Source organism: Pagrus pagrus (assembly GCF_965226575.1).
Source record: "Pagrus pagrus genome assembly, chromosome: 7".
NCBI classification, from domain to species: domain Eukaryota; kingdom Metazoa; phylum Chordata; class Actinopteri; order Spariformes; family Sparidae; genus Pagrus; species Pagrus pagrus.
Window position 1 is genome coordinate 6,334,850 of NC_140191.1, and position 24,832 is coordinate 6,359,681.

The window sequence follows — 24,832 nt, forward strand, 5'->3', positions numbered from 1 at the left end:
ATATACTGCATAAACATACATGTACACATATGCATAATCTACTTTTACTTATCCTTTTTATACATTTATTGTTAGAAAAGTACTTTTACTTCAACCAAGTCATTTTTTAACATGATATATTTACTTTTACTTTTACTTTTGGGTACTTATCACAACTCATATCATCATAATTTGCTTCAAAATTAGGTATGATGTGGCAAAATCGTGCTCACATGTTCAAACTCAGATCAAAAAGGTGAGCACACTTTCAGAACATGCATGTGAAAACAGCCTCCATCATTCTGCACACTGAAGGTCAAACATCCACATTAAATAAACAAAAGCAAAACACATATTTGTGTGAAGAAGAGCTTAATATTCCCTCCATCCTCCTCCTCATCACCATCATAAAGATTCATCCTTTAAAAGTTGATTTAAAAGATAAACTGGTTGATCCTCCTCTGGAGATAATGCAACACAACTCAGAGTTTATTTAACTTTTAAAAGTTATGACTAATTTCATAAAAGCAACATGTTTATAATCCCTGCTGGGGACGTAGAAGATGCACAATGTTTAATTTTCTGATGTAAAACACTTAAAAGTATCACAACAAGCGCTCCTGTCAGTCAAACCCATCCTAATCAACCGCCGTCCAATCACAACGCTCCTTACTTTTTAACAGACTTTTGGGACCAATCACGGCCGGCCCTTCTTCCTCCAGCTCTCCCGCTGAGGGGAGGGGTTACGACCTTATTTGGCGGTTGTGACCTTATATGGAGCGCCGCCAGGGGGGCAGCCGCCGTACGAGGCAGCCCGCCTGTGACACTTTCCCCAAATTGTAGCTTTGAGTCTCGGAGGTGGGACGGACAGTCGGAGGGAGAAGCGAAAACACTCGAGCGGGCAAAGATTTGCTCTCTCTGTTTTAATCTCTCCTCCACAGACGGTCACTGAAGGATAATACCGAGGCTGTGTGGCGGGTAAATAAATATCGCGCACGCTGACGTCGCGATCCAGAAGCTTCACCGCTGCGCGCAAAGAACAAGAGGAACAAGGATCTCCGACTCCTCGGGACTGCGCCTTGCACTGATTCCGAGAGCGTTTCTGGGACTAAATAAATGATCCGCTGAGTGACACGAAATGTGGTCAGTATTAAATCAGGCTTGACATTCAAGAGGCAGAATTCATCTTGAGTGAATTTAAATGCAGCGTTGAGCGTGGGGCAGAGCGGACTGAGAGGCGAAACGCTGCTGTCTGTTGATATTCCGCGTAATTTGGCCCCTTTTTCAGAATCTTAAAGGCAGCTCAGAAGTAAGATCTCGTCGTGTTTCCACAGCCTGCACGCTGACTTACTGGACTGACTTTTCCAAGAGGTTACACTCTGAGGAACAACGTGTTTATGGATTGCTGCGCAGCGAGGAACACCGGGAGTTGTAGGCTACGCGCTTCTGCATCGATCATGTTGATACCTCGCTGTTGCTGTAAACTTTGATAGATGTTTACAGTCAGAACTCACTAATACAGATCAGCGATTTAAACACATCAGCTCAGATACGCTCAGATTGACCTCTGGAGGAAGTGGGAAGCGCCTTTTCGCCCTCCCTCGGTTTTTCTCCCCAAGACGTCAGGACGGATCTGTATCAGTGAGTCGGACTCTCCTTCTGTGATTTAAACAAAGACCAAAGTGTTTGGGGATAGCATGGCAATGGTAGTAAGCCAGTGGCCAGAGAACATTTCGGCAGATCCGGGGTCTCAGCTCCAGATTTGCAGCCAGGAGCCCGGCGGGGCACCGGGGACTCCCAACGGTTCCACACCGGGGAACGATGCACTTTCCGGGGACAAGATCCCCAACGTGGACTGCATGGTGTGCGGGGACAAGTCCAGTGGGAAGCATTACGGTCAGTTCACCTGCGAGGGATGCAAAAGCTTCTTTAAGCGCTCGGTGAGGCGGAACCTCTCGTACACCTGCCGGGGGAACCGAGACTGTCCCATCGACCAGCACCACCGGAACCAGTGTCAGTACTGTCGGCTGAAGAAGTGCCTCAAAGTCGGCATGAGGAGAGAAGGTAAGGCCCCGGGGCTGTGCTCTGTAGATGTGTGATGGATGTCAGTGTGACAGACATTTGTTTAATAATCGTATTTCTGTGCGTAAAGTTGTGCGTAATGTTGTTCCGTCTGAAATATCAATCTTAACAGCCCGTTAACTCTGGAGCTCAGCCGTAAAAGATTTTACTGTTTTTTTTAAACAAGTGACTAACTGTTCACATTGGCTGGAGCTCTTGTTCCCGAAGCTGTTTCTCTTATTTTATTGCTTTTCTTCAGATGTTTTCAGCAAAGTATAAAAAGTCAGATGTCATTTGTGGCAAAAGAAAAAAAAATGTGGAGTGGAAATATATTTCACAACTGACAGATCTTCTCTTTAAAATAAAACCAAACATGACCCTCTTGTGTCAAACTTTAAAAAAAAAGTGCCAGTGAGGGATTCTGCGCGTAAAATCCATCAGTTGTGTTCTTTGCCACATTCACTGTTGTTATGGGTAAATAATCAGTCACCACCTGCGGCTACACAATCCTTATTTCACATTCATTTACCAAATCTAAACCATTCACCCTGGTGCGCTCTGTTCAGTGAAATCCCCCCTTTGTCCCTCTGCTTTAATTATGCTGTTTGCTCACCGACACCCAGAGCCGCCATAAGAGGATGCCGCTACATTTGTTGTATTGTGTTGGATTAACAACGGGTCAGTTAGTGCCAAAGAGGAGCGGTGGAAACGTGTTGGAGAGCGCTTCCCTCAGCGGCGACATCCCATTCATGGGCGCAGCGATGGCGCATATTTTAAAATGTGAACGGAACGCATCCAAAAGTTTCTTTCTCTGGACATCTGTGTTGGCAGCGTCACTCACATGTTCAGTTTTTGTGTGTTTGTTTGTGCACTTTTCCCTCCAGCCACCAACTCATCGTTTATGGAACATTCTTGATTTGAAAGGCGACAGTTTTTTACGATTCTCTGTTTAATTTAGGAAAATTAATGGAAACCAATTAACTACGAGACGCGCGTAAAATGCTTAAATTGTATTGTGAGTGCAAAAAAAAAGTGCGTTTCTGAGTCTTCTATGAAGATGTCACACGTCGCTTCTTTTATTTCCCCTCTCAGAGGACAGAATAGGGTCAACAGCGTCATCCCAGAGAGTCTTGCTCATGGACACTTCGGCAGGGGATGTTTAAGGACATACAGTCTCCACAACGACCCCGCCGCCCTTTGTTCTCAGCCTGAGCCAAATGTAAATACACAGACGGTGGAAATACCCGTCCTCCTCAGAGCCTGAGATGAGATGATCCCTGAAGGGTTCCCGTTAGTGCGCTACTATGCCTGTCTGGGTGTGTGTGTGCGTGCGTGTGTGCGTGTGTGCACTGTACACACAGTCTTACCTCATGTAAAACACCCGCAAGCCACAGTGACTCGGCCGCGCTCCTTTCCGATTGAATGAACGCGAGGAAATCGCCTGACGCGTCTTTACTGCAAAAAATGTCCATCTGACTTCAGATGTAAACTAAATTTTTTCACAGTCAAACAGGCGAAAATGTAAAAAAATATCTCACTCCATTTGTTTTATTTAGACTCAAACACCTGGAAAGTTATTTTACAACTTTACACTTTGACTTTTTTGATGGTAAAGTTCCTGTCTACTAATAAATGTTTAGTTAAAAAATAAAAATGTATTTCCAGTGCTCATCTCACAGAGGGATGTTCATGAGACATAAAACAGATGTCTGCCTTTAGAGTGACAAGGAATTAATCCTGTAATTTATATTATATAACATTATGGTTCCCAGTCTCCACTGCAAAAATATTATTCGTAAAAAGCCATTCCATCTCCTGATGTGATCAAAAATAAGTAAATAATTGTTGAACTTTGTTTCAGATTAATTTCAGATTTCAAAAGTTTCTTAATTATCTTAATAAATCCAGAAAATATCAGCTGACTGAAGGAAATTCTCCAGAAAGAAGTGAGATTAAAGAGTAAATTATGTCAAATTATTTTAAAAGAAAATCATATTTCACCCCTGAAGTTGACATTTTTTGCAGTGCTGGCTTATAGTTGTGTTAAAGGCTTAAATGTGGAGCAGGTCAACTTACACTGGCTGAGCTCATCTGCTGGTGCATTTGAGGTCGGCGGGATTAAACGGTGTCCTCAAATCCTCTTTGTCGCTGACTTCTGTTTATCAGATCATTCGTCTACTTAGGACCTTTTTTGTAAAGGCACATGCGCCGTCCCAAAACCTATGTGACCATTTGGGAAAAGTGGAGAAATAAAGACCAGAAAGAAGCGCCATAAATAATTAAATAGTGTTTAAATGAGCGGCTGACAAACATGTGAGCATAATTAATTATAAATGATATGCATCCGCAGCTTAAAGTTTGTAAACCACAGACTTCGTTTTCAGTTATTTAATCACAACGTTCAACTCTTGATTTTTACGAGACAGAAATCACAACACAGAAATATTTGAATCGTTAATATTTCAAACAAATCCCGCCATCATTATTATCATATAATCAGCGCTGCATTCTTGGATGCAAAGATTGAGGGTGTCAACCGAAAAGTGGCCCTGCTGTTCGAGCACACAGCCGCTATCGTCCTCCCCAGAGGTCATACATAAGTCATGCTTTACTGCATTATTCAACAGGTTCACCTAAGGTTGTCAAGGGGACGCATTCTCTCAGTTATGATCCCGGTGAAATATGCATTCGATATTTTCTTTCTCCGTGTCCTACGATATTCAAAAAAGTTACTGAGACGATGCTGTCGGCATAAAGCAGATCCAGACGACTCACAAGTGAAAGTGGAGTTTGTGGAGCTGGAAGAGTTTGGCATGCTTTTTAATTATTTACAGGCCTTTTTGCTTACTTTAGAATGTTCTCCATGAAGCATATGGGTCATAATGTACTTCCCTTTTTGACAAAGTCAGAGGGAAAGTGTTGGGTGGAACAGGTTGTCGTGATAATTGTATGCGTGTCGACCGGTTTTGGTCACAGATGACTTAAAGATTATGTTTCTGGTAAATCAGAGCGCTGTTAGTGATTAACTTTGTGTGATTCAACTGCAGCTTCGACATTTCCTCAAAGAGGAAACCAGCTTGTGAAAGTTTTTGTTTCACTGATAAAATAATTAGAGCATTGTTTAATATCACTAACACCGCTGCCTGACATTTCTGTTTAGACTAAATTAATATTTAGCTTTCTGAGACGACACGCTGAAACTTTCATGAGTACACTGTGTCATTTTCAGAACTTATTTCAAGTGAGTGTTTCTTTTTTTTGCCCCCCCCTAAGGGGACGTTTGACCTCTTTCTGCAGACTGCTGTCTAGAACATAATATCATTTGTAGAGGAGACTTTTATCCAGAGCACCTTTCAGCGCCATGACAGCAAACCTTTCTGCGCCGGCCTCAGTGGGAGTCAAACCCCCGAAACCTTGGCAGCGTTGGTGTCATTGTCTCACCACGCAGCTACACAGAACCTCCGCTTGTTTCTCTGTCAGCGCCGTTTCTGGGCTGAATGGGAAAGCGGGGCGGCAGAGAGAATCAGCCTGACAGCTCCTTTTGAGCTGGAGTGAATGTTTTAATTTTGTATCAGCCCACAAGGACGAGCCAGCCGACTTCACTGAGAAACACACGTCTGGTAGTTTGCTGTGCCGGTGAATGCATGCATGCACGATGATGATGTCTACTTGTCTGTTGAGTGTGTCTTGAGTCACACACCTGGGCAGCTGCGAGCGAATCCACGCAGACAAGTAGAGCGGAGCGATAGCAAATAGTCTCAACATCCATTTGCGGCGCAGGGATGTGTAATACTCACATTCAACACGCGTAGTGGGAAGGCTGCTGCCTCCTCTGACCCATATTGCTCTCTGACAAAATACCAACAGCAGCTGAAAATATAGGTCAACCAAAACTAAAACATTAATAACAGACAGGCTCAAGTCAAAGTCCAAATGTGTGAACCTCGGTGAGTAAATACCCTCACCGGTGCACTAAAGTCTAACAGACGGCGTGTATTGACTAATCCATACTCCGCAGTGGGCTTGTAACAGCCGGCAATTTAGCACCAAAACACAGCAGTCTGGCCTCCTTGGGCTCTGAAAACCTTTACTTATCCCTGTAATTTAGCTATTGACAATTTCAAACACTTAACCCCTGTCACCACACTCATTATCAGAGGAAAATGGCTCCCATTGACATATTGCTCAGTAGTGGCCAGCCTCCCTTAAAGCGCTCCGAGGCTAACTTTAATATTACATGAAGGTATGTGGATGAATGAGGTGGTTTTTTTAAAGCATTTGGACAGATGAGGAAGCTGGATGTGACGATATACCACACGATGACCTCTTTCCTATGCAGGTTATGCGTCTTTTCTACACATCCCACTAATGTGACAAAAGTAAACCTAACGTGACCTTCTCAGGTGCCTACCGACTGACTCTGGACTGTTTTGCTTGTGACTCAAGTGGCTCAACCTGTTTTTTTTGTGTCACTCGGGTCACTCGTGAGAACACGCAGAATTTGTCAGGAACATTTAACCCCCCTAACAAGGCTCCTCCTTCAGTCTGCCACACATGCACTCTCTGACATAGCACTGTGGGGAAGCTGTGCGCATTTATATTTTAAGGGATTTAGCTGATGATCTTATCTGTGGTCTCTTGAGTGGAGTTAGTTGTGACTGTAGTGGATGAAGAAGAGGCAGAAGAAGCCGCGATGCATCAGTAACAGCTGCGACAAACGTGCTTTTTGTCTCCAATAGTTTTGTATTCACATTTTTTTATAAACATAGGAGGTTTTCCTCTTGTAACATGATGAACCTTCCTCTCTGACCACTGTTATTTAATTATTGAAGAGTCATTTCCCCCCTAAAACAAAAATCACATTTCCCCTCTTGAATCCTTGTAGCTTCCAGCCACATGCAGTGATTTTGGTTTTATTCGATTTAGGGCCGCGACTAATGATTATTTTCATTTTCAATCAATCTGCAGATTATTTTCAGTTAAATGATTCATATTTTAGTCTAGTTTAGTCTTCAAATTGCTTCTTTTGTCCAACCAACATTCAAAACCCAAAGACTCTTCATTTACTCTCATAAATGAGAAAGAAACACAGAAAATCTTTACAGTTTAGAAGCTGGAACCAGCAAATGTTCATATAATATGCAACATTTCTGCCTTAAAGTCTCCAAAAATAACTCGACCTTTATTGTATATTTTGTTGAGTTGAGCACTTACATTGTGCCAAATGTTAGAAGACGAACAGGACTGAACGTAACGTCAATAAAAATATCAAACTTTGAAACTTTATCTTTACCTCACATGGTGGTTGTTTCAGTAATGAAGACATCAACTCCCATGATCCCACGCTACTCACGTCTGTTGGTTTGCTTTGATTGAGAGACACCTCGGGGCAGAAATTACATAGAGAGAGAATTTGTTCTTGTCAGATGTTTTGGGTGGCCTGGCCCTTTTTAAATGTATTGCCAGTCTTACCAGAAAAAAACATTTGGTAAAGAGAAGGTAACTCCAGCACTAAAAATGGTTTAGAAAGCTCATATCATTCAAATAATAGTCCCCATTTTTACTGCATGATGATTGTATCACAAGCTGACAAGTTACAAATGAAGACAGGCAGCTGAGAGCTGTTTAAAAGAGCACACACATGCACAGCGTGACACATAAATGACATGGACTTACTCCTGCTGTGACCCACTGTGTGGTAAATAAAGAGGAGGCAGGGGGGGTGCAAGTGTAAATAAGGACGGAGTGAATCAGAGTCCCTGAGTTGAATTAGGATTACTAATTAATGCAGAAACTGCTTCATCAAAGTCCTGAGTGAGAGAGCGACTGAGGCATCCACACGGCAAAGCCACCGAACCTCCTCACGCAAACCTCCCCTGCCCTCCATGTCTCTGTCTCTCTCTGTCTGTGTCACTGTTCTCCCTCCCCAGCTCCAGCACTGCCTCCGGTTTTTCTTGCTGCACTCTCGTTCTGTTGTGTATCTGGCGTCGGCTGCGTACCTCTGTGCTTTCATGTTCGACAGACACTCGACTGGGGACACAGTCGGTCCTCTTTCATATGTTTGCAGATGGCTTGTTCTCAATAATTTCTAAGTCGATGTGAAGAGAGGGAGTAAATAACCTTTCTGCTGTGCGCCATCTTTTTTTAACGGTGGTGTTTCTCTTCAGTAGGGTGCAACAGTGACATTCTCGCCGCCCGACAAATATTCATTTCTTCACCCTGCGTTTAAAACGAGCATTTAAAGGACATATTCTGCTCATTTTCAGGTTCATAATATTATTTCGGGCCACTACTAGAATAGGTTTACATCTTTTAATCCTCAAAAAACACATGAGCTTTCTCGTACTGTCTGAAACGCTCTGTTTTAGCTCCTGTCTCTTTAAGCCCCGCCTCCCAAATACCTAGTCTCCTCTGATTGGTCAGCTCACACATGCCTGCTAACAACAACAGAGCAGCTGTGCTAATACAATTCTTGCATGCCAAACTAGCCACTAGGGATGAATTTAGACAAATATGTGACACGGTGACATAGTGTGACGTCACAAAGTTGCAGAATTTCAAGGCGGGGCTACTGATGAGGCGTTTCAGGAGCACTGTTTTCTGTGGGAAAGAAGAGCTCTCATTGGTGTGGACTTTTTACATGCACAAGAACCTATAAAACACTGAAGGAAAGAAAAGGGAAAAGCACAATAGGTTTCCTTTAATGCTACATTTTCAAGCTAGTGCTAACACGTTACAACAGCATTGTATTTTTTGACCACTCGGCGGCAGCAGGAACAGCTGTAGATGCCACACTGACATAGTATCCCCTTTAAAAAGTTGCTGTGGTGAACCTCTTGGCTATTAACACATCCAGTTTTTGTTTTGACCCTACTCCTGTGGGAAATATCTGACTCTCTAGCTGCTAAATGCTCCAATATGTTCACCAGCTTGAGTTGGGTGATAGTTGTCTTGTCATGTGATCCATTGTGAATGTAAAACATATTGATTATAGCAGCTTTAATGGAAAAAAGTGTTGGCCTGAATGTGAGAACGTTATGGATTTTATTTTATCTGGCAGCACAAAGTGTTTCTGTAGAATAAACAGAAGAAGAACATTGTTTGCTCTTGCACAATAGCCCACAATGAAATGATGGACCATGGACTTCCTCTCGTGTCTTTTTCATATAAATAAGTTCACTTAACATTCAGACAACAAACACGCGTTGGAGAAAAAAGGGGTTGTCAGTTTGATATTAAAACGTGTATTTTTCAGTGTGATGACGCCTTAAAGCAGTTAACCAACCACAAGAAAGCATCACAGGAACTGATTGTTGTTTTCTTAAACATTTCAGAATAAAAGCATACCAGCAAAATGAGTGTAGCCCCAAGTAATCACCCGGTAATCAGACGACACATCACTTTGTTTGTCAGTCTCTTTCTCTCTTTATCTCCAACTCTCTCCTGGTTTACACATTAGCTCCTCACCCCTCCTATCTGACTCTCTTTGGGAGCTTTGACCTGCTGCAGAGCACTGACCTGCAAGTCAAAGTTCAGGGCCAAAATAAAACCACGACAGCCACATGGAGGCACGCCGCCACAGTGACCTCTGAGCAGGATTACACCCATGTACATTTACCTAGGCCTCCAGTGACACAGACTGTATACGAGACTGTATGTGTCACGTCATGTTCACATTACACTTAAAGTATATACATTATATTACAACATTTGTAATCGTGAAAACACTGGATGTTTGTGAGCGGTCAGTACATTTCCAGCTGTCTTTGTGGCGACTAAATTAGGTATTTTACGCCAAAATATGATCTTTTCTGAACACTAACCAGGTGTTTTTTGTGCCTCAACCTAATCAGACCTCAAGCGCAGAGTTGTCACAACATAAAATTGAAAACTAAACATAAAGAAAGGCAAATTGCAACTTTAAAGAAATGTAAACTGTGGTTTGCAGAAGCATATATTGCCAAAAATTAAGATTAAACTACTTTTTTCAGCTGTACAATCATGTGTCTGATTGCAGAATTTGTTAATTAACTCTCTCTCTCTCTCTCTCTCTCTCTCTCTCTCTCTCTCTCTCATACACAAACACACACACACTCACACTCACACACACGTCCACGCTCAGCTCTGGCAAGACGTGACGTGGAGACGCGGGTTCACGCGAGGTAACGCGTTTAGATTTTTCGCTCGCCAGTGGAAGCTTTGGAAAATGGAAAAGCTACTTATTAAACGCAACTGTTGGATTGAGCCGAATCTGTAATGCGTCTGTGTTGCCCTGGCACCGTGACCTTTTAGTCCAAATGTTGATAGGCCTTAATTGTATTTAGCTGCTGTAATTCCACTAACAGTCTGACCCAGAGGCTAATCCAGGGCAGCCAGGCAGCGAACTGTGCACTCTGCCAGCTGCCATTTGCTGAAGTGGCATTTCGAAAGTCGCAGCTGAAATGTCCCGTGGTACCTCTGTTTGCATGCACTTCTCCCCATCTGCCTCGTTCTTGTGCCGTCGTTTAATGCTACACAGGATGCCGTTTTGTTGTCTTTTTTAGTGCTCTTAATTTGGTATCCGCGTCGCCAAGAATTAAGTTTTTAAGCTTTGATTCTCCCCTTCCTGTCGGATGATAAACTGTCATTTACATTAAGCTAAGCCACCAATTAAAAAGCAGGAAACAGCTTATGGCAGGGACTCAAATCTGACTTTATACTCCCATCCCCCCTTTTATTCTCCATCTCTGTCCCTGACCCGCGCTTCCCTTTTTCATCCTCAGGCATCTGTTTCTCTCTAATGTCATTTCTGTCTCTCTGGCTCTCTCGCTGCCCTTCTCTATGTCAAGATCCCACATCTCTCTGTCTCTACACTTGTCTGTCTTTCCCTCTATTCCTTTGGACCTTTCCACAATCATCACTCTCCCTCCCCTTTTCTTCTCTCTCTCCGCTCCTCCGTCTCGTCAGCCAGCTGTAGGCGAGGAAAAACAGAGAGCGATGTGTCTCCGTCAGAGGCACTCAAGTGCTCTGCCTCTCAGCCACGAGTGACCCCCCACAATGAGGCTTTTGAAAAGTCAAGGGGATCAAGTAGATTCTCCACCATCCGCGGGATTAAACACTAATCGATGTGAGGGCAAATTAATAGCCATGAGTTTCACGTATCAGAGACATGAAAGGCAGCAGAGTGGTGGAATTTGTGAAGCTTCGTCGAATTTGATAAATTCTGGAACAAAGTGTTTCACAACTTGTTCAGTGCATTAGTGAAAAGCCCAAAAGAAGGAGAAACCGGGTTGTTCATCCGTGTAGCCAGGAACAGATTTTTTTTATTTTTTTTTCGTTTTAAGATGAAATGCAGGGCAGAGTGACAGTTTTAGGTTGCCGCTGTGCTCTGACTTAGATATGGACAGTCAGGGAAGTGGCTTTCGAGACTGTCCTCTAAGGAACGGTCAGAATCAGCCCTTTCAGGAAGCGGGAGTACAAACTATGACTTTTGTACATAGTGAGCAAAGAAGGAATTTAGGTGCTGTCATAACAAAGAGGCAAAGTTTGTGTAGGAGGAGGTCAGTGGAGACTCTCTCAGAAAGGACCCTCCCCATGCCCGCTCCATCATGGACCCTAACACAGGGCAACAGCAACCTTTGCAATGAACTCCCCTCCCTCCAGCGGAAACAGGAACTGTTGCTACCTTTTCATAACCATGGCTCATACCTGCCAACCTTGAGACCTCAAGAATATTTCCAAACCAAAGCAGGGGAGTGGGGGTCCAACCCAATCAAAATGCGAGATCAGGGACTGTGTTTCCTGCATTTAAAGAATGAAAATGGCAAAAATAATACGTAAAATGCAACAGAATTTTTTAACTTGACCTTGCAAAATCTGGCATAAAGTGATGTCCTACAGCCTCATGATGGGGCTTGATACGGTGCCAACCCCGTGACTGACAGTTATTCAGTCTGATGTTTATGAGCTGCATCGTTTTTGCAACAGTCCCTGTGAATATGCAACACTTTACAGTAAACTGAACACATCTTCCATTCTCCTGACTGCAGAAGTGTTTTTTGAATCTTAAGTAGAGGTATTCGCACAGGACTTACGTTTGTAAGAAGTGGCGTTGCATGTGGTCAGTAAATCAGCCTCGGTTGGAGGGTTTTATAACTCTTCCACTTCAGGCTAATTGGTTTTGGGGGGGGGGGCGCTACATGTGACGATCCCTCAACGTGGATGTGGAAATGGGAGTGGAAGTGGGAAGGGAGTAGGGCTGGTTAAAGCAAGTCCCAGCGAGTCCTCCCAACAAAACAGGGGAGACGGTGGTTCATTTCAAGGATAATCATGACCATGACTGCTCTGTAACCTTAACCACAAGATTATTATTGAAACCACAACAACAAAGGTCCCCGAAACCTCAACTAGGTACTTATTTTAACCCAAACCACAATGTTTTCATGAACCCTGACTGAGACGTTTCTGTGCCTCAAGCTATGCAAACCTGTTCTAAATGGCAGCAAACAACATACTATGCTGTTTAATTTGGAGGACCTGTTGAGTTTCACAAACTTGCATCACTGTATGTTTATTCAGTCTTCCAGTTCACACTCAAAGCGACCGAAAAAAAACTTGTCTGACCAGGTAATCTTTGTGTAAGATTGCACTGCCGAGCTCTGGGACTACTTTCACCCCCGCTGCTCAAAGCGGTGTTTTATTTTCTTCGGTTTGTGAAATCCAGCAGCGACAGACACGTGTGGCTAATCTGACAGCCGTCCTTTCGCAAAAAAGCAAGACAAGAGCGCGAGTGACGAGGAATGTCCCATTGTGCAACGTCTTTGTGACATGCAACACCTCTTCATAGCTCAGCCGAGCGAGACTGCGCTGTTTGCCAAAGGAGACCGCATTCTTTTCCGGGAACACGGGTTGACACAAGTTCGCAGGGAGAACTAATAGTTTGAGGTCAACACCTTTTGTGCGGAGGTATTTTCTTCTGCTCAGAAGACGGGCTAGAATTAAAGGCATTTTTATAACGCTCGTGAGTGATTTGACCTCTCGTTTTTCAGACGTGCCATGGTGCGTTCAATTGACACAGCTGCTGTGTGTGTGTGTGTGTGAGGCGACAGGTGATGCACAGTTGAAAAGCATTTTCCGAACCCCTCCTTCTCCCTTTTCTCCTCCCCCCTCCTCTCTCCACCTGTCTCTTTATGTAAACCACCACTCTCTATCTGAAGCCTCATCTCAGGCTACATTCAAACATATTGAACTCTGCACCTTTCCCGTCCTCTCCCCTTCCCCCCCTGCCCTCAATCTCCCTGCTCTCAACTTATCACCTCTCACTCTCTCCTCCTTCACCTTATCTCGCCGTTTCGCCCTTTTACCTAATTTTTTCCCTCGCACGTGGCCCCCCTCTGCATTTCCATCGCCTCTCTCTCCCCTCTGTGTAACAGTAGATGGAGTTATTAGTCAGACAGTGGGGATGACTGAACAGGTGTTTTCCAAATGGGCCTTTGAGCGCTCGCCGCATCATCATCGCTCCACAGGGGGGGGTTGGGCATTTGTGTGTGTGTGTATGTACCGGCGCTTGGCCTCTGCGTGCCCTTTTCGCCTCAGGCTGAGCCATTTGCCAGTGGAGGGAGGGGGGGGGGGAGATGTTACCGTATGTATTCATGTGTGGTGTGTGCATGTGTCCACGCCTATGCGGGTGCATAACATATGTAGGTGTGAAGAAGTGTTATATCTCTACCAGCTGCTGCTTGTCATTACTCATTGATGCACAACAGCAGTGCAGAATGGCCTTGGCCTGGCCACTTTCCACCCGCTCCGCTGAAAAAAGACGAGCGCTGCTGACATATTTAAGGGTCAGAGAAATGTTCCCGTCTCCACACTTTTCGCCCCCTTTGACCCCATTCTGCAAAACCCCCCCGCCCGACACATTTGACATGCCCAATTTCACTCTTTTTATTCTGTCTTCGTCTCCTCTCCCTTCTGCAAATCTTTTAGGTTTCACTTCACTTTACACGCAGGCTGTGCCGAGGCTGTTGGGATGCAGACCAGCTTTAGGTGTTTATGCCTCCTAAATCATAAAAATGTACTAACAACCTGATGACAGATCTTTACCGTCTGCTAAAAGTTGTCGGCTGGACCGAGATGAAGACATCCGCAAAGAGGAAAAAATAAATGTTGCGTGTGAGTGGATTAAAAGATTTGTGGGCTGAATTCTCATCTTCATCTGTCTTGTTTTCCTTCAGCTGTACAACGAGGACGTACATCGAACTCTCAGACCAGCCCGGGACAGTACCTGACCAACGGCACCGACCCGTACAACGGCCAGCCCTACCTGTCCGGCTTCATTTCTCTGTTGCTGCGTGCCGAGCCCTACCCCACATCTCGCTACGGGGCCCAGTGCATGCAGGGAAACAACCTGATGGGCATCGAGAACATCTGCGAGCTGGCGGCCAGGCTGCTCTTCAGTGCGGTGGAGTGGGCCAAGAACATCCCTTTCTTCCCTGACCTGCAGCTCATGGATCAGGTGAGTCCGACATTTTTATGACTGACTAGAGCTTAAGAACGTAGAACAGAACTTAAGTGCATTATAATGTTGTTGCAGTGATGTGCTTCTAGGAGACTCAGTACTCAGTACTCAATCAGTGTAAGCTTAAAGAAACTTAAAGGCTCAAAGCTAATTGATAAATAAAACGACTTCCTGGAGTCTCCACATCAAAGACAGAGCCAGGCTTGGTGTTTCCCCATGTCTCCATTCGTTGTGCTAAGCTAAGCTAATTAGCTGCTGCCTGTAGCTTCATATTGAGCCATGAATGGTATCGATTTTATCTCCTAATGGTACGTACCCACAGGATCAATGGTTCCTACACTTCCCATTTATTGTCCATGTGAGCAGCCTTGCAATGCATTCTGGGGCTTTCTGTTGCGCACTCCCCATTTGCATAAAGTTGAGGATAAGACTACTTTATGCAAATCAGGGGTGCCCAGTGTCGACAGAAACACATTTCAGTGAACTGCTTTTGGTAACGTAGGTGAAGGTTTCTAAACAAGCCGCCATGTTGGTCCAGTTTGAAATCCCAGAGCAGATCGGGTATAGCCGGGGAGTGTTTGCAAGGGTGATACTCAAGCATCCAATGCCGGGAACCAAATGCCCAAAAACAAATCGCGTGGATTTCCTAAAAAAAAATAATCGAATTGTACTGAATATACTTGGAGAGAGAGAACTGGCTTTGACCTAAAATGTACAAACTTTCATCAGCATAATATACCGACCCAAACATTTGCATCGTGTTAACATTTTTTACCTCTCATTTCTTTATATCACGTCTACTTTTATTGGAAATATAGAAAATACAGAGCCAGTAAAAAAAAAGATTTGAGCCATAAACACACTGTTGCACTTAATAAAAACCAAAGTAAAGCTGTAATCCGATGAAAGACGGCAGAATAAACAGATTCTTTATGACTTCTCACCCACTGCTTGCACTTTGAAAAAAGAAAAAGTCGTTTTTTTCTTTTCCTTTCTTCATATTTGTTAAGGATCACTCAGTGGCATATAAAAAGAAATCCGCTCTGTTATTATTCAGTGAAGGCAGAAACAGGCGCTCAGGACATTCAATATGAACAGACCTGACATCAATCCTGCACGTGTAGATTTATACCAGCTGTAAAGTCTTGGCACGGAGTAAGTCTGACCTATAAATATTCACATGCACCTTGGGCAGGCATATTCATCACAAACATGTCGAGCGGCACCATATCATTAATATATCATTAATGTCATGTCAACATGTGGAATATATCTGTCCTCTCTCTCTCAGTAAGTGCTTCAGTATCGTACCGTTAGCTCCATGTTTTCTATAAACTCACTTTTGGTGTCTTTTACGATTCTTTTCAGCCGGCTATAAAAAGACTCGTCTTGCGTCTCGTATCAACACGTGTCTTGTAACTTTACTGCATCTAAATCTGACAGCACGCGTCGAGGTTGTGGGCGGACAAAATAATGTAAACACTTTAAAGAAGAGAACTTGTCACTTGCAGTAAATAACTTTTATTGTAAACACTGCTAGTAAGCAGCGTTTGGTGTCATGCTGGGCCATGTCGGCCACCTGTGTGTATCCGTATCCTTGTTGAATAGCTTCAGCTTGTGCCTGCTGCTCCTCCAATATAAAAATCATGATTTTTTTAACAGTTGTTTCTCTTGAAACGTTCAATTATTTTGCAGTTTTTTGACGTACGATCTGTAATTTTTGCACAGATGGTTAGCACTCTGGAGCTCCTTTTATTCCGTGTAAGAAAATACATAATGCTAATTGTCTTTGAAGTCATTATGACCCTGTTTACCTGTGAAATTTTGAATTCCTTAACTCCTTTTCTATGATGTTTTATTACATTATTTTGTCAAACTATACTGGATATTAAAGGAAAATGAAAAGGCAGACATTACCTACTCACACTCATGCTGATGGAGTTTCATAGTCCACAAAACATTTCTGGAGCTTCACTGCAAAACAGCGTTGCATCATTCTCCTAAACAACTGAAGTAGACAGGGACTTATTTTAAAACGTAAAAAAAATTTAAAAAAATAAAAAGAACATGGTGATATTAAAGCTGATATCTTCATCATAGCTGCTGAGCTAAAAGTGTTAGCGCTCACCCCGTCTGACGAGTTAGACCACGTTTCCATTTCCGTCGGCATGAGAGTGAGTAGATCGTGTCTGAATTTTTACTTTTGGGTGAATTTTTCCTTTATGATCACTATGTCTCCACATTACATATTAAAAACATATTTCTACCTTTCATAACACAGCTTGTCACATCCTCTTGTAAACTTTATGACCTTTAAAAGTAACAATAAACACTTATCACGTTGATTCGTCCTTACAATCGGTTTCTGACAGGCGCTCTCTGTGAACTTTATGCGCCTGCTTCCTCCTGTGGGGAGGAGGGGTGGATGATGCATCAATGGATGAATATATCACTTGTTGGGATGAATTTGTGCATGAATGAAGCTCCTGTCCTGTGTGTACAGTGGTTTGTTCCTGATAATGTGACCTAATTCTGACCATCTCCAAAGGTGGCTTGGATTACTCGATGTTCAAAACATCTCGTGTCCTTTTTACACTTTGATATTAATTTGTATTTGTGCTATTTAATTACAATTTGACTCACGTTGATGAACGGTGGAAGTCTGCTGTACTGTAACTAGGAAGCACTTGAAGAGCTGCAACGATAAGTCGATCAAAACTAATTTAATTTCCCAGTTGTGATAATTGATTAATCGCTTGTGTTATTTTTCAAGCGAAAATGTCAAACATTTGCTGGTTTCTTAAATATATAGGACAGTAAATCATCGTGAGTAAATTGATTTGACCCGAAGCACAGATATTCTGCGGAGTGACTTCCTTCCCTTAATAACCAGTCTGTGCTATCTGCTTTCCAGGTGGCCTTGTTGCGCATGTCATGGAGCGAGCTCTTCGTCCTCAACGCCGCCCAGTGCTCCATGCCGCTTCACGTGGCCCCTCTGTTGGCGGCGGCCGGCCTGCACGCGTCGCCCATGTCGGCGGAGCGAGTGGTGGCCTTCATGGACCACATCCGCGTCTTCCAGGAGCAGGTGGAGAAGCTGAAAGCGCTGCAGGTCGACACGGCCGAATATTCCTGCCTCAAGTCCATCGTGCTCTTCACCTCCGGTGAGTTTGAACGAAGCAGGTGTGCCATATAAACGGCGGGGGAAACTGCGTGAGATACTGATGGTGTCAGAAACAGGATGTTGAAGAAGGATTTAACTGGCTGAAAGTGGTGGAAAGTTTAGAAATATTATTAGGAGTTGAATTTTGGTATAATAAATCAAATATGGTTCCAAACAAGAGATCGAACATCAAAGTTCTTCAATGGCATTAAGCTCCTTTCACTCGATCTTTCCACTCTACAACAAACTCAAGCCCAAAGAGGATTATGGGTAGATCCTTGTCAACCAAAACATCACCTTTCTCCTGTGAGTAACTTTACTATTGCTTAGGCAGACGGGGAGGAATTAGCGGGCGTGTGAGCTGACTTCCACTGGCACAGGAACATTCTGTTAATTGGTTTATTCATGTCGGGGACACTTAATCGCAGGGTATCAACGTACATGTAAACAGCTTAACCTGAGTAAGAGAACTAGCCAAAAGCTGGGTTATTCTGTGACCTGACGAGACCTGCTGGTAGATACGTGTCGGCCTCTAGAACAATTTAGCCACTGGAATAAAGACTTCTTGATATGTATTGAAATACGTTTTGAAATAGACGGTGAAAGCATACAGCCAATCAAACAAATGTAAAAACTCAAACTCCCTCGAACACTACTCGGAGTATTAGTTACTTTTAAACTGTTGATGTTTAATGCATCATCATTAGCAGGCGTTCAATCAAAGAACGCTTTGATTGAACGCCAAAAACTGACTTAATTACAGTAATTAGAGTACATGTACTCTAATCAGAGTCTCCACTATGTCATTCTATGCTTGTGCACTATTGAGCATTATAACATAGGCAGCAGAGATCTCTAAATACATGTGTTAAAGCTGAAGTAGACAGTTGTAGAGAAAGATATTTGATTATTGAGTCTCATTCCCAGCCAGGTGGCCAAACCACAGCGTAGGTGTTTGACAACCTGAGTATCAATAATCAACTATCTTCCTCCAGGATTGTCTGCTTCTGCTTTAATAAGGCTTTAATGCAAAAATAAGTTTTAAAACCCATCAGTCCTGCAGCCTGTGAGAAAACCTAAAGAACATTTACATTTAACACGCAGATGAATCCAGCTATGTTGCATAACGATGTGTAAAAATCGAGCTGATTATTCTGTAAATAAGCCGCCAAGAGCTCTCATTTCTGAAAGCGTCTGACTTCTGTATGACACACAGACCAAGACAAACTCGATGGTTAACTTTAAAAAAGGAAGCACTCAGATGTTCTCACTGCCAAGAAACATTTCTTCATTCTGCTGTGTTGCAATCCAGTTCGCAGCTGACAGACAAATGAACCTGGCTTCAGCTGTACTTAACCCGCAACCTTTTCACCTCCGCTGAGCCTGACCGAGACGTGACCTCTAATGCTGCAGCAGATATTGTCTCATTGGCTCCATATGTAAATGCTGCAGCTCCAGTCCTCCCCGGTAGTCAGTCATGGTCTCTGCCCTCCATGAATTTGACTGTAATGCGATCGCTCTCTCGTACTGTAAAAGGTTGCCGTTGACCCCGTGAGTACCTGCTTGTGCCTGGCATTAATCATTTTTTCGTCGTATTTAACCGTCAGCTTTCACCTATTTATTTATCTTTATGCTGTTTTCAGAGCTGTATTTTAATTTCCTCCCTTTGTTCACAACATTTTGGAGGAAAACGTACAGATAAGTACATTACTGCTCCATGTACGTCACATCTATAAAAAAACATAGTTTAAATAGAGAGAGATACGTTATTTCTATAGATACAACTCTTTCTTTGTCACATTCAATCTTATATATTTAATCATGATCTCTTGGGCCACTCTCTTGGCTCAGTAGAAAATACTCGGTGGGATTTTTTTCTTGTCTTTTTTTATGACTTGTCCAAAGCTCTTTAAAAAAAAACTAGAGGCCTAACACCCTGAATGCGTTGAACTCCCCACGAAGCTGCAGACGAGATTAAATCAAAATATAATGGTTTTACATCTTGAGGAAACCCATGGGAAGAGGCATTGTTTTGATACCCCTTGTGTACAAACCCCGTTGAGGTTTATCCCAACAGTCACTGGGCTCCAGTGCCAGCCAAAATACTGTCACATCTGGGATACTTCACGGAGAGATCATGCTTTGTGACCCAGGGGGAAACGGATGGCGAAGAAGCCAACACTGAGATGTCTCTTGTCCGTGTTTTTTTTCTTGCATTTTCCCTCTTTTCTCCCTTGCACGGCCTGTCAGATTCACTCTGCGTGTACCCGGCGTCTCGCTTCCATGTATGTGGGTGGCTGTGGATCCACCTCTCCCCTTCTCTTCCTCGCTTTCATCAGCCATCTCTCCTTCATGATCCCATCTATTATTGAAACCAGTCATCCACCCCTCCTCCCTATACGCTCCCCAAACCCAACCCCAGGCCCAGCCCAGGCCCCGGGACCCCTGCCCCCACCGCGGGAGCTGAATTATGTATGGTGGGATCCAGTGAGACGGAGGATTCGCCACAGCCCCGACCATGACCTACATAACCCCTGTAGCCCTGAGCATCCCATGTGACTTCCCAGTGTGCGGGCAGATGTACCCACATGTATACGCACAAAAAACACTGCAAGTCTTGGCCAAAAAGAAGACAATACAGTTAGTGAAACGTGCAGACATTAGCGCAGAAGTTTGAATTTAATGGAGGGGGACATGCACACACGCACACACTCGATAGACCCGTTAATAAACCTGACTCCTGCAGACCCGGTACGATGAGCTAACAAGCTCAGACAAACACCAATCGTCTCTCACCTCCCTCTGAGTCCCCTCCCCTGTGAAGCCCAGTCCCATCAAGCCACATCAGAGAACGGGCATCACAGTCCTGCCACCCTGATCCCTCACCCCCACTGACCCGGTGTGTGCCCAAGGATCAGACAAAAGAACATGGCGCTTGGCGTGGAAGGGCGCCCACAGAGCTGTCGCTTCGGCACGCGAAGTGGTCTCAGTCACATAGACAGCTTTGCTAATCCTGAACAGGCAGTGAGTGCCTTGTCACGCAGGACCCAAAATGGCGGCCAGACAAAAAAAAAAAAGTCCATCTGCCCCCCCAGAGTGGAGGAAAATACAGCCAGAGTGGGAGCAATTACTCACTCAGAATGATGAGAATAGTGGCCGCTGGGGGTGGGGAGCGGTTGACACACTCAATTAAAATATGAGGTGAATTACATTTTTTTGTTGTGTGGCGCTGAGGCTCAGCAGGGCAGGGTTTACACAGGGGACAGATCAAAGTGTGAGGTGACAAAGGGGACCTACAATGCAAGGTGACAGGTTAAAACGTACGGGCCAGTGCTTTTAGACTAAAAGACCGTGCTGGAGAAGAAATTGCCCTCATCGAAAACCTGTCCTCCAAATGAGGGTTCATTCAGGGGGCAGAGTCCCAGCGCTCTCCCCCCGCATGTACAGTACGTGGCGTAGTAAAGTAGAATGCATCTTTGTTTTCAGTTCACACATCTCTGACCTCCTTTGCTAAATCCCCCGTGCTCTCCCCTGCACACGGAGGGTGTGAAAAGTATCGCGCGCAGTGTTACACACTCTCTCTCGGCTGTGCGAGACTCTCGCCAAGGCGGGGGCCGACGGGAGGGGAGGTGTGAGGAGGCGGGAGGCTGAACATGACCTCCAGCTGCGGGGAAAGGGAACGCTGTAGTGTGCTGTGAACACAGACCACAGGGGTGAAGCCGATACATATCTCCACAGTGACAACCTCGATTTCCTCAAGTTTGAGCAAGATTTCTCTGGCTTGAGGAATTTGAGAGGGGGGAAGAAAAAAAAAACTGTCAGCGCTTGATTCCATTTTATTTCCCCCCCGTGTCATCTTCTCATCTATCTCTTTCGATCTGCTCGTGCAGCATCAGGTCAAGGTTTCGCATTGAGCCACCCACTCTGAGGTTAAACTCTTGCACAATCTGACCTATCAGACTACACAATATCAACCTAATCGCCGGGTCACTGGGAACAAAAATAAACGTCAGACAATTAAAGTTTGTCATACGTCCCATGCAGCGTGTCAGAGTGTATGACGCTTCACAGGGCCTCAATGGAAAGATTACCAAATGTTTTCTCTCTCTCTCGCCAAATTTGACGACATCTTTAATGCGCTCTGTGAGTCGGTTGTTGACATTATTGATCCCACAAGTCGGCCTCTTCTGGTGACATTTTCACAATCACGTGCATCATGAAGGACCACAAGCTATGACTCCTCGAAATGATGTCTTCACTGTAACTTTGGTTGACTAACTAAAATCTGTTTGTGGTTCAATCATCTGACTGTAAAGACGAGCTGAAATGAAGTCTTGTGTCTCAGTGCTTTTATCTCTTGTTACACGCTAAATATATTTATAAAATGATAGTTTTTGTACATTTTTATAACAAAATCTCTCTTTTCTCTTCCTGTAAAGCATAAAACAGCAGCAGCTACATAAATTTATCCCAGATGTTCTTGGACTTAAACTCAAACTTGAAGATAATTTCAGACCGCAGTTTGGGTTAACCCTAACCTTAACCCTGCCTGTGTTCTACTTAAGATCAAACTTTATAAACGAGGCCCCAGAGCAATATCTGTGTTTCAGCTGGCAAAAACTTTGTTTACATTCCCAAAGAAAGTGATGAAGAGATTAGTTTTTGTTCGTATTTTGCAGATTCTCTTTACTGTCTTGCAGGGATAATATATGTTCAGCTGATTAAACCTCTTTATATTCTCTTCTTTCCGTCTAGATGCTATGGGACTGTCAGACGTTGCCCACGTGGAGAGCATCCAGGAGAAGTCCCAATGTGCCCTGGAGGAGTACGTAAGGAACCAGTACCCCAGCCAGCCGAACCGCTTCGGACGTCTCCTCCTGCGCCTGCCCTCCCTGCGCATCGTCTCCTCCCCGGTCATCGAGCAGCTGTTTTTCGTTCGCCTGGTGGGAAAGACGCCCATCGAGACACTGCTGCGCGACATGCTGCTCTCGGGCTCCAGCTACAACTGGCCTTACATGCCCGCCGTGCAGCGCGAGCGGCCCATCTCCCTCCACTACAACGAGAACGGGCCCTGAGGCGGAGAGAAGCTGCGGGACAAAATTCAGGCTGAACGTCCATCTGACCAGTCGTCCATCCATCCCTCTATCCCTTCATTCTCTGCGTCAGAGGAAGCTCACCATTCCACTTAGAAACTCAAACCGACAATATCATCCGTTACCGTCCCGGTTACACAAGCCAGCCAATCATTCACCACGAGACTCGGTGGCCCCTCGGCCGATGGTTCAGTCTACATTTGAGATGCGGCACGAGATGGACAGGTTGGTAGAACGGGTTATTGCGCAGTTCACCAGCAGGTCTGTTGGACTCACTTCAGATGTCAAGTCTCAAACCCCATGAAAACAGGGGCAGCAAAAGACAGAACAGTCGCTTTATTGGTGGTGCTACGCCTACATTTACAGAGGCCGTGTACAAGCATCCCAGTATGGTGAATACTGAGCAAGGGCTTTGCCTATGGGACTCTGCAATCAGGAGCACAAGGCCCGCTGTATATTTACCAATTTTTGAAAAAGAACGCCAGAAGCCATTAAAAAAAAAAAAGACAAATGCCAAAATGTCTTGGACTTTTGCAGATGACATGTTTTAATGTGTGTGTTTGTATTAGCACTGTTTATATGGAGAGAAAACTCATGATTGTGTCCATATGTACAGTATATTGTTGATTCATAGGCATCTATAGCATATTAGGGTTCAATGGGAAAAGCTCAGGTTCAACGGGTGGGAAGACAGACGGACGGACGGACGGACGGACAGACAGACAGACAGACATGCCAATATCAGTACAAGAGCAAGAAGACAAACCCAGCAAAATCTACACTTATCAGCAGCCTGTGCCAAAGCTGAAAAATGCATATTGTTTGGATATTTTTGTGGTAGTGTTGGTGATGAAAATTTAACGTTTGGTTTGTCCTTAATTTGACTATATACTTGTTTTTGGGTCTCAGGGGGAGAACAGGAGTTTGTAAAAAAAAAAAAAAGAAAAAAAGAAAATTACAAATGAAAGCTTAGGCACTTGCATTGTAAACCTGTCAGATCCTACACTTATTCACTCCTGTAAAATCACAGCACTGGTAGGTTCTTGCTACCCTTACGCCATTCGATCGATCTACCTTTTTACTTATTCAAAAGGGCCGATCAAAACTCCAAACATGTTGGTATCACAGGAGTGACACGACTCATCCGTTATTGTTTTATAGTCATGATTGTCAATTTTGGACCTTTTGAACTGGGGGGGGATCATTTTGCAAAACTAGCTGTACTTGCCTTAGAACAAAGATTTTGTCACTGAGCATTTATCCTATGACTGTGCCATAATCTCTCGTTACCTGTTATAACAGGTATTATGTCCTGTCAGGGGAGGAAATGAACTCGCATGATGTAAAAATGATAAAGGTTGCTTAGAAAAGTGATGCAAAATCGAGATTTTTAATGCTTTAACATCATCAGCACCTTAATTTTTTTAGACCTCATGCAAGCTCTTTTCCTCTTCCTGATGATATTGTCGTGTAGGGAAAACCCCCTCGACTCATGTCATTTGAGCTTATCGTACCGATACCGTAGAGAAAAGTATCACTAACCTCTGAAAACCTCAGTCTATGTTACAATATTATCCCAGTTGGACTTATGACTGTGACTTAGCTTAGGACTATTTTAAGTTGTTTTGTTTTGTTTTTTTTCTTCCACTCGGTGGAAGTAAGTTTGTTTTGACGACCTGTCTCACATTTTCCAACATGGCACTGTGGTATCAACATCGAGTATTGGTATTGGAAAAGCCATCTGGGACCTTAGAAATCTGCCTGTTGATAAAGGAATTCACAGAAAGTTTCTATGAGTTTGTTTTTATCCCCTCTACTTTTGTTTGGAAATATGGATTATCCATTAATTGAAATAAAATTCTGTTGTTCACAGAAAGTTTTCTGCTGTCTTTGACTGTCGTGTAATTAGAGCAGTACAGAAGTGTGTGTATGTAAACATTGTTAGTTTGGTTACTGGCTCAAACTCTTCTTAATATTTTTAACATTTATACAGTTTAAGCAAAACAAGAAATATGTTGGAGTAGAGTCATTTTATTTGATCAA

General features: G+C 43.8%; 1 protein-coding gene across 1 annotated transcript; it reads left to right on the top strand.

Moving 5' to 3' along the window:
* The first annotated feature begins 836 nt into the window (after positions 1–836).
* Positions 837–23,744, top strand: nr2f5 (nuclear receptor subfamily 2, group F, member 5). Its single transcript, XM_084356513.1, has 4 exons — positions 837–2,043; positions 14,253–14,533; positions 17,451–17,697; positions 22,452–23,744. The coding sequence occupies exons 1-4, from the start codon at positions 1,677–1,679 to the stop codon at positions 22,769–22,771; spliced, it is 1,215 nt and encodes a 404-aa protein (XP_084212639.1). The 5' UTR covers positions 837–1,676; the 3' UTR covers positions 22,772–23,744.
* Positions 23,745–24,832: the final 1,088 nt, after the last annotated feature.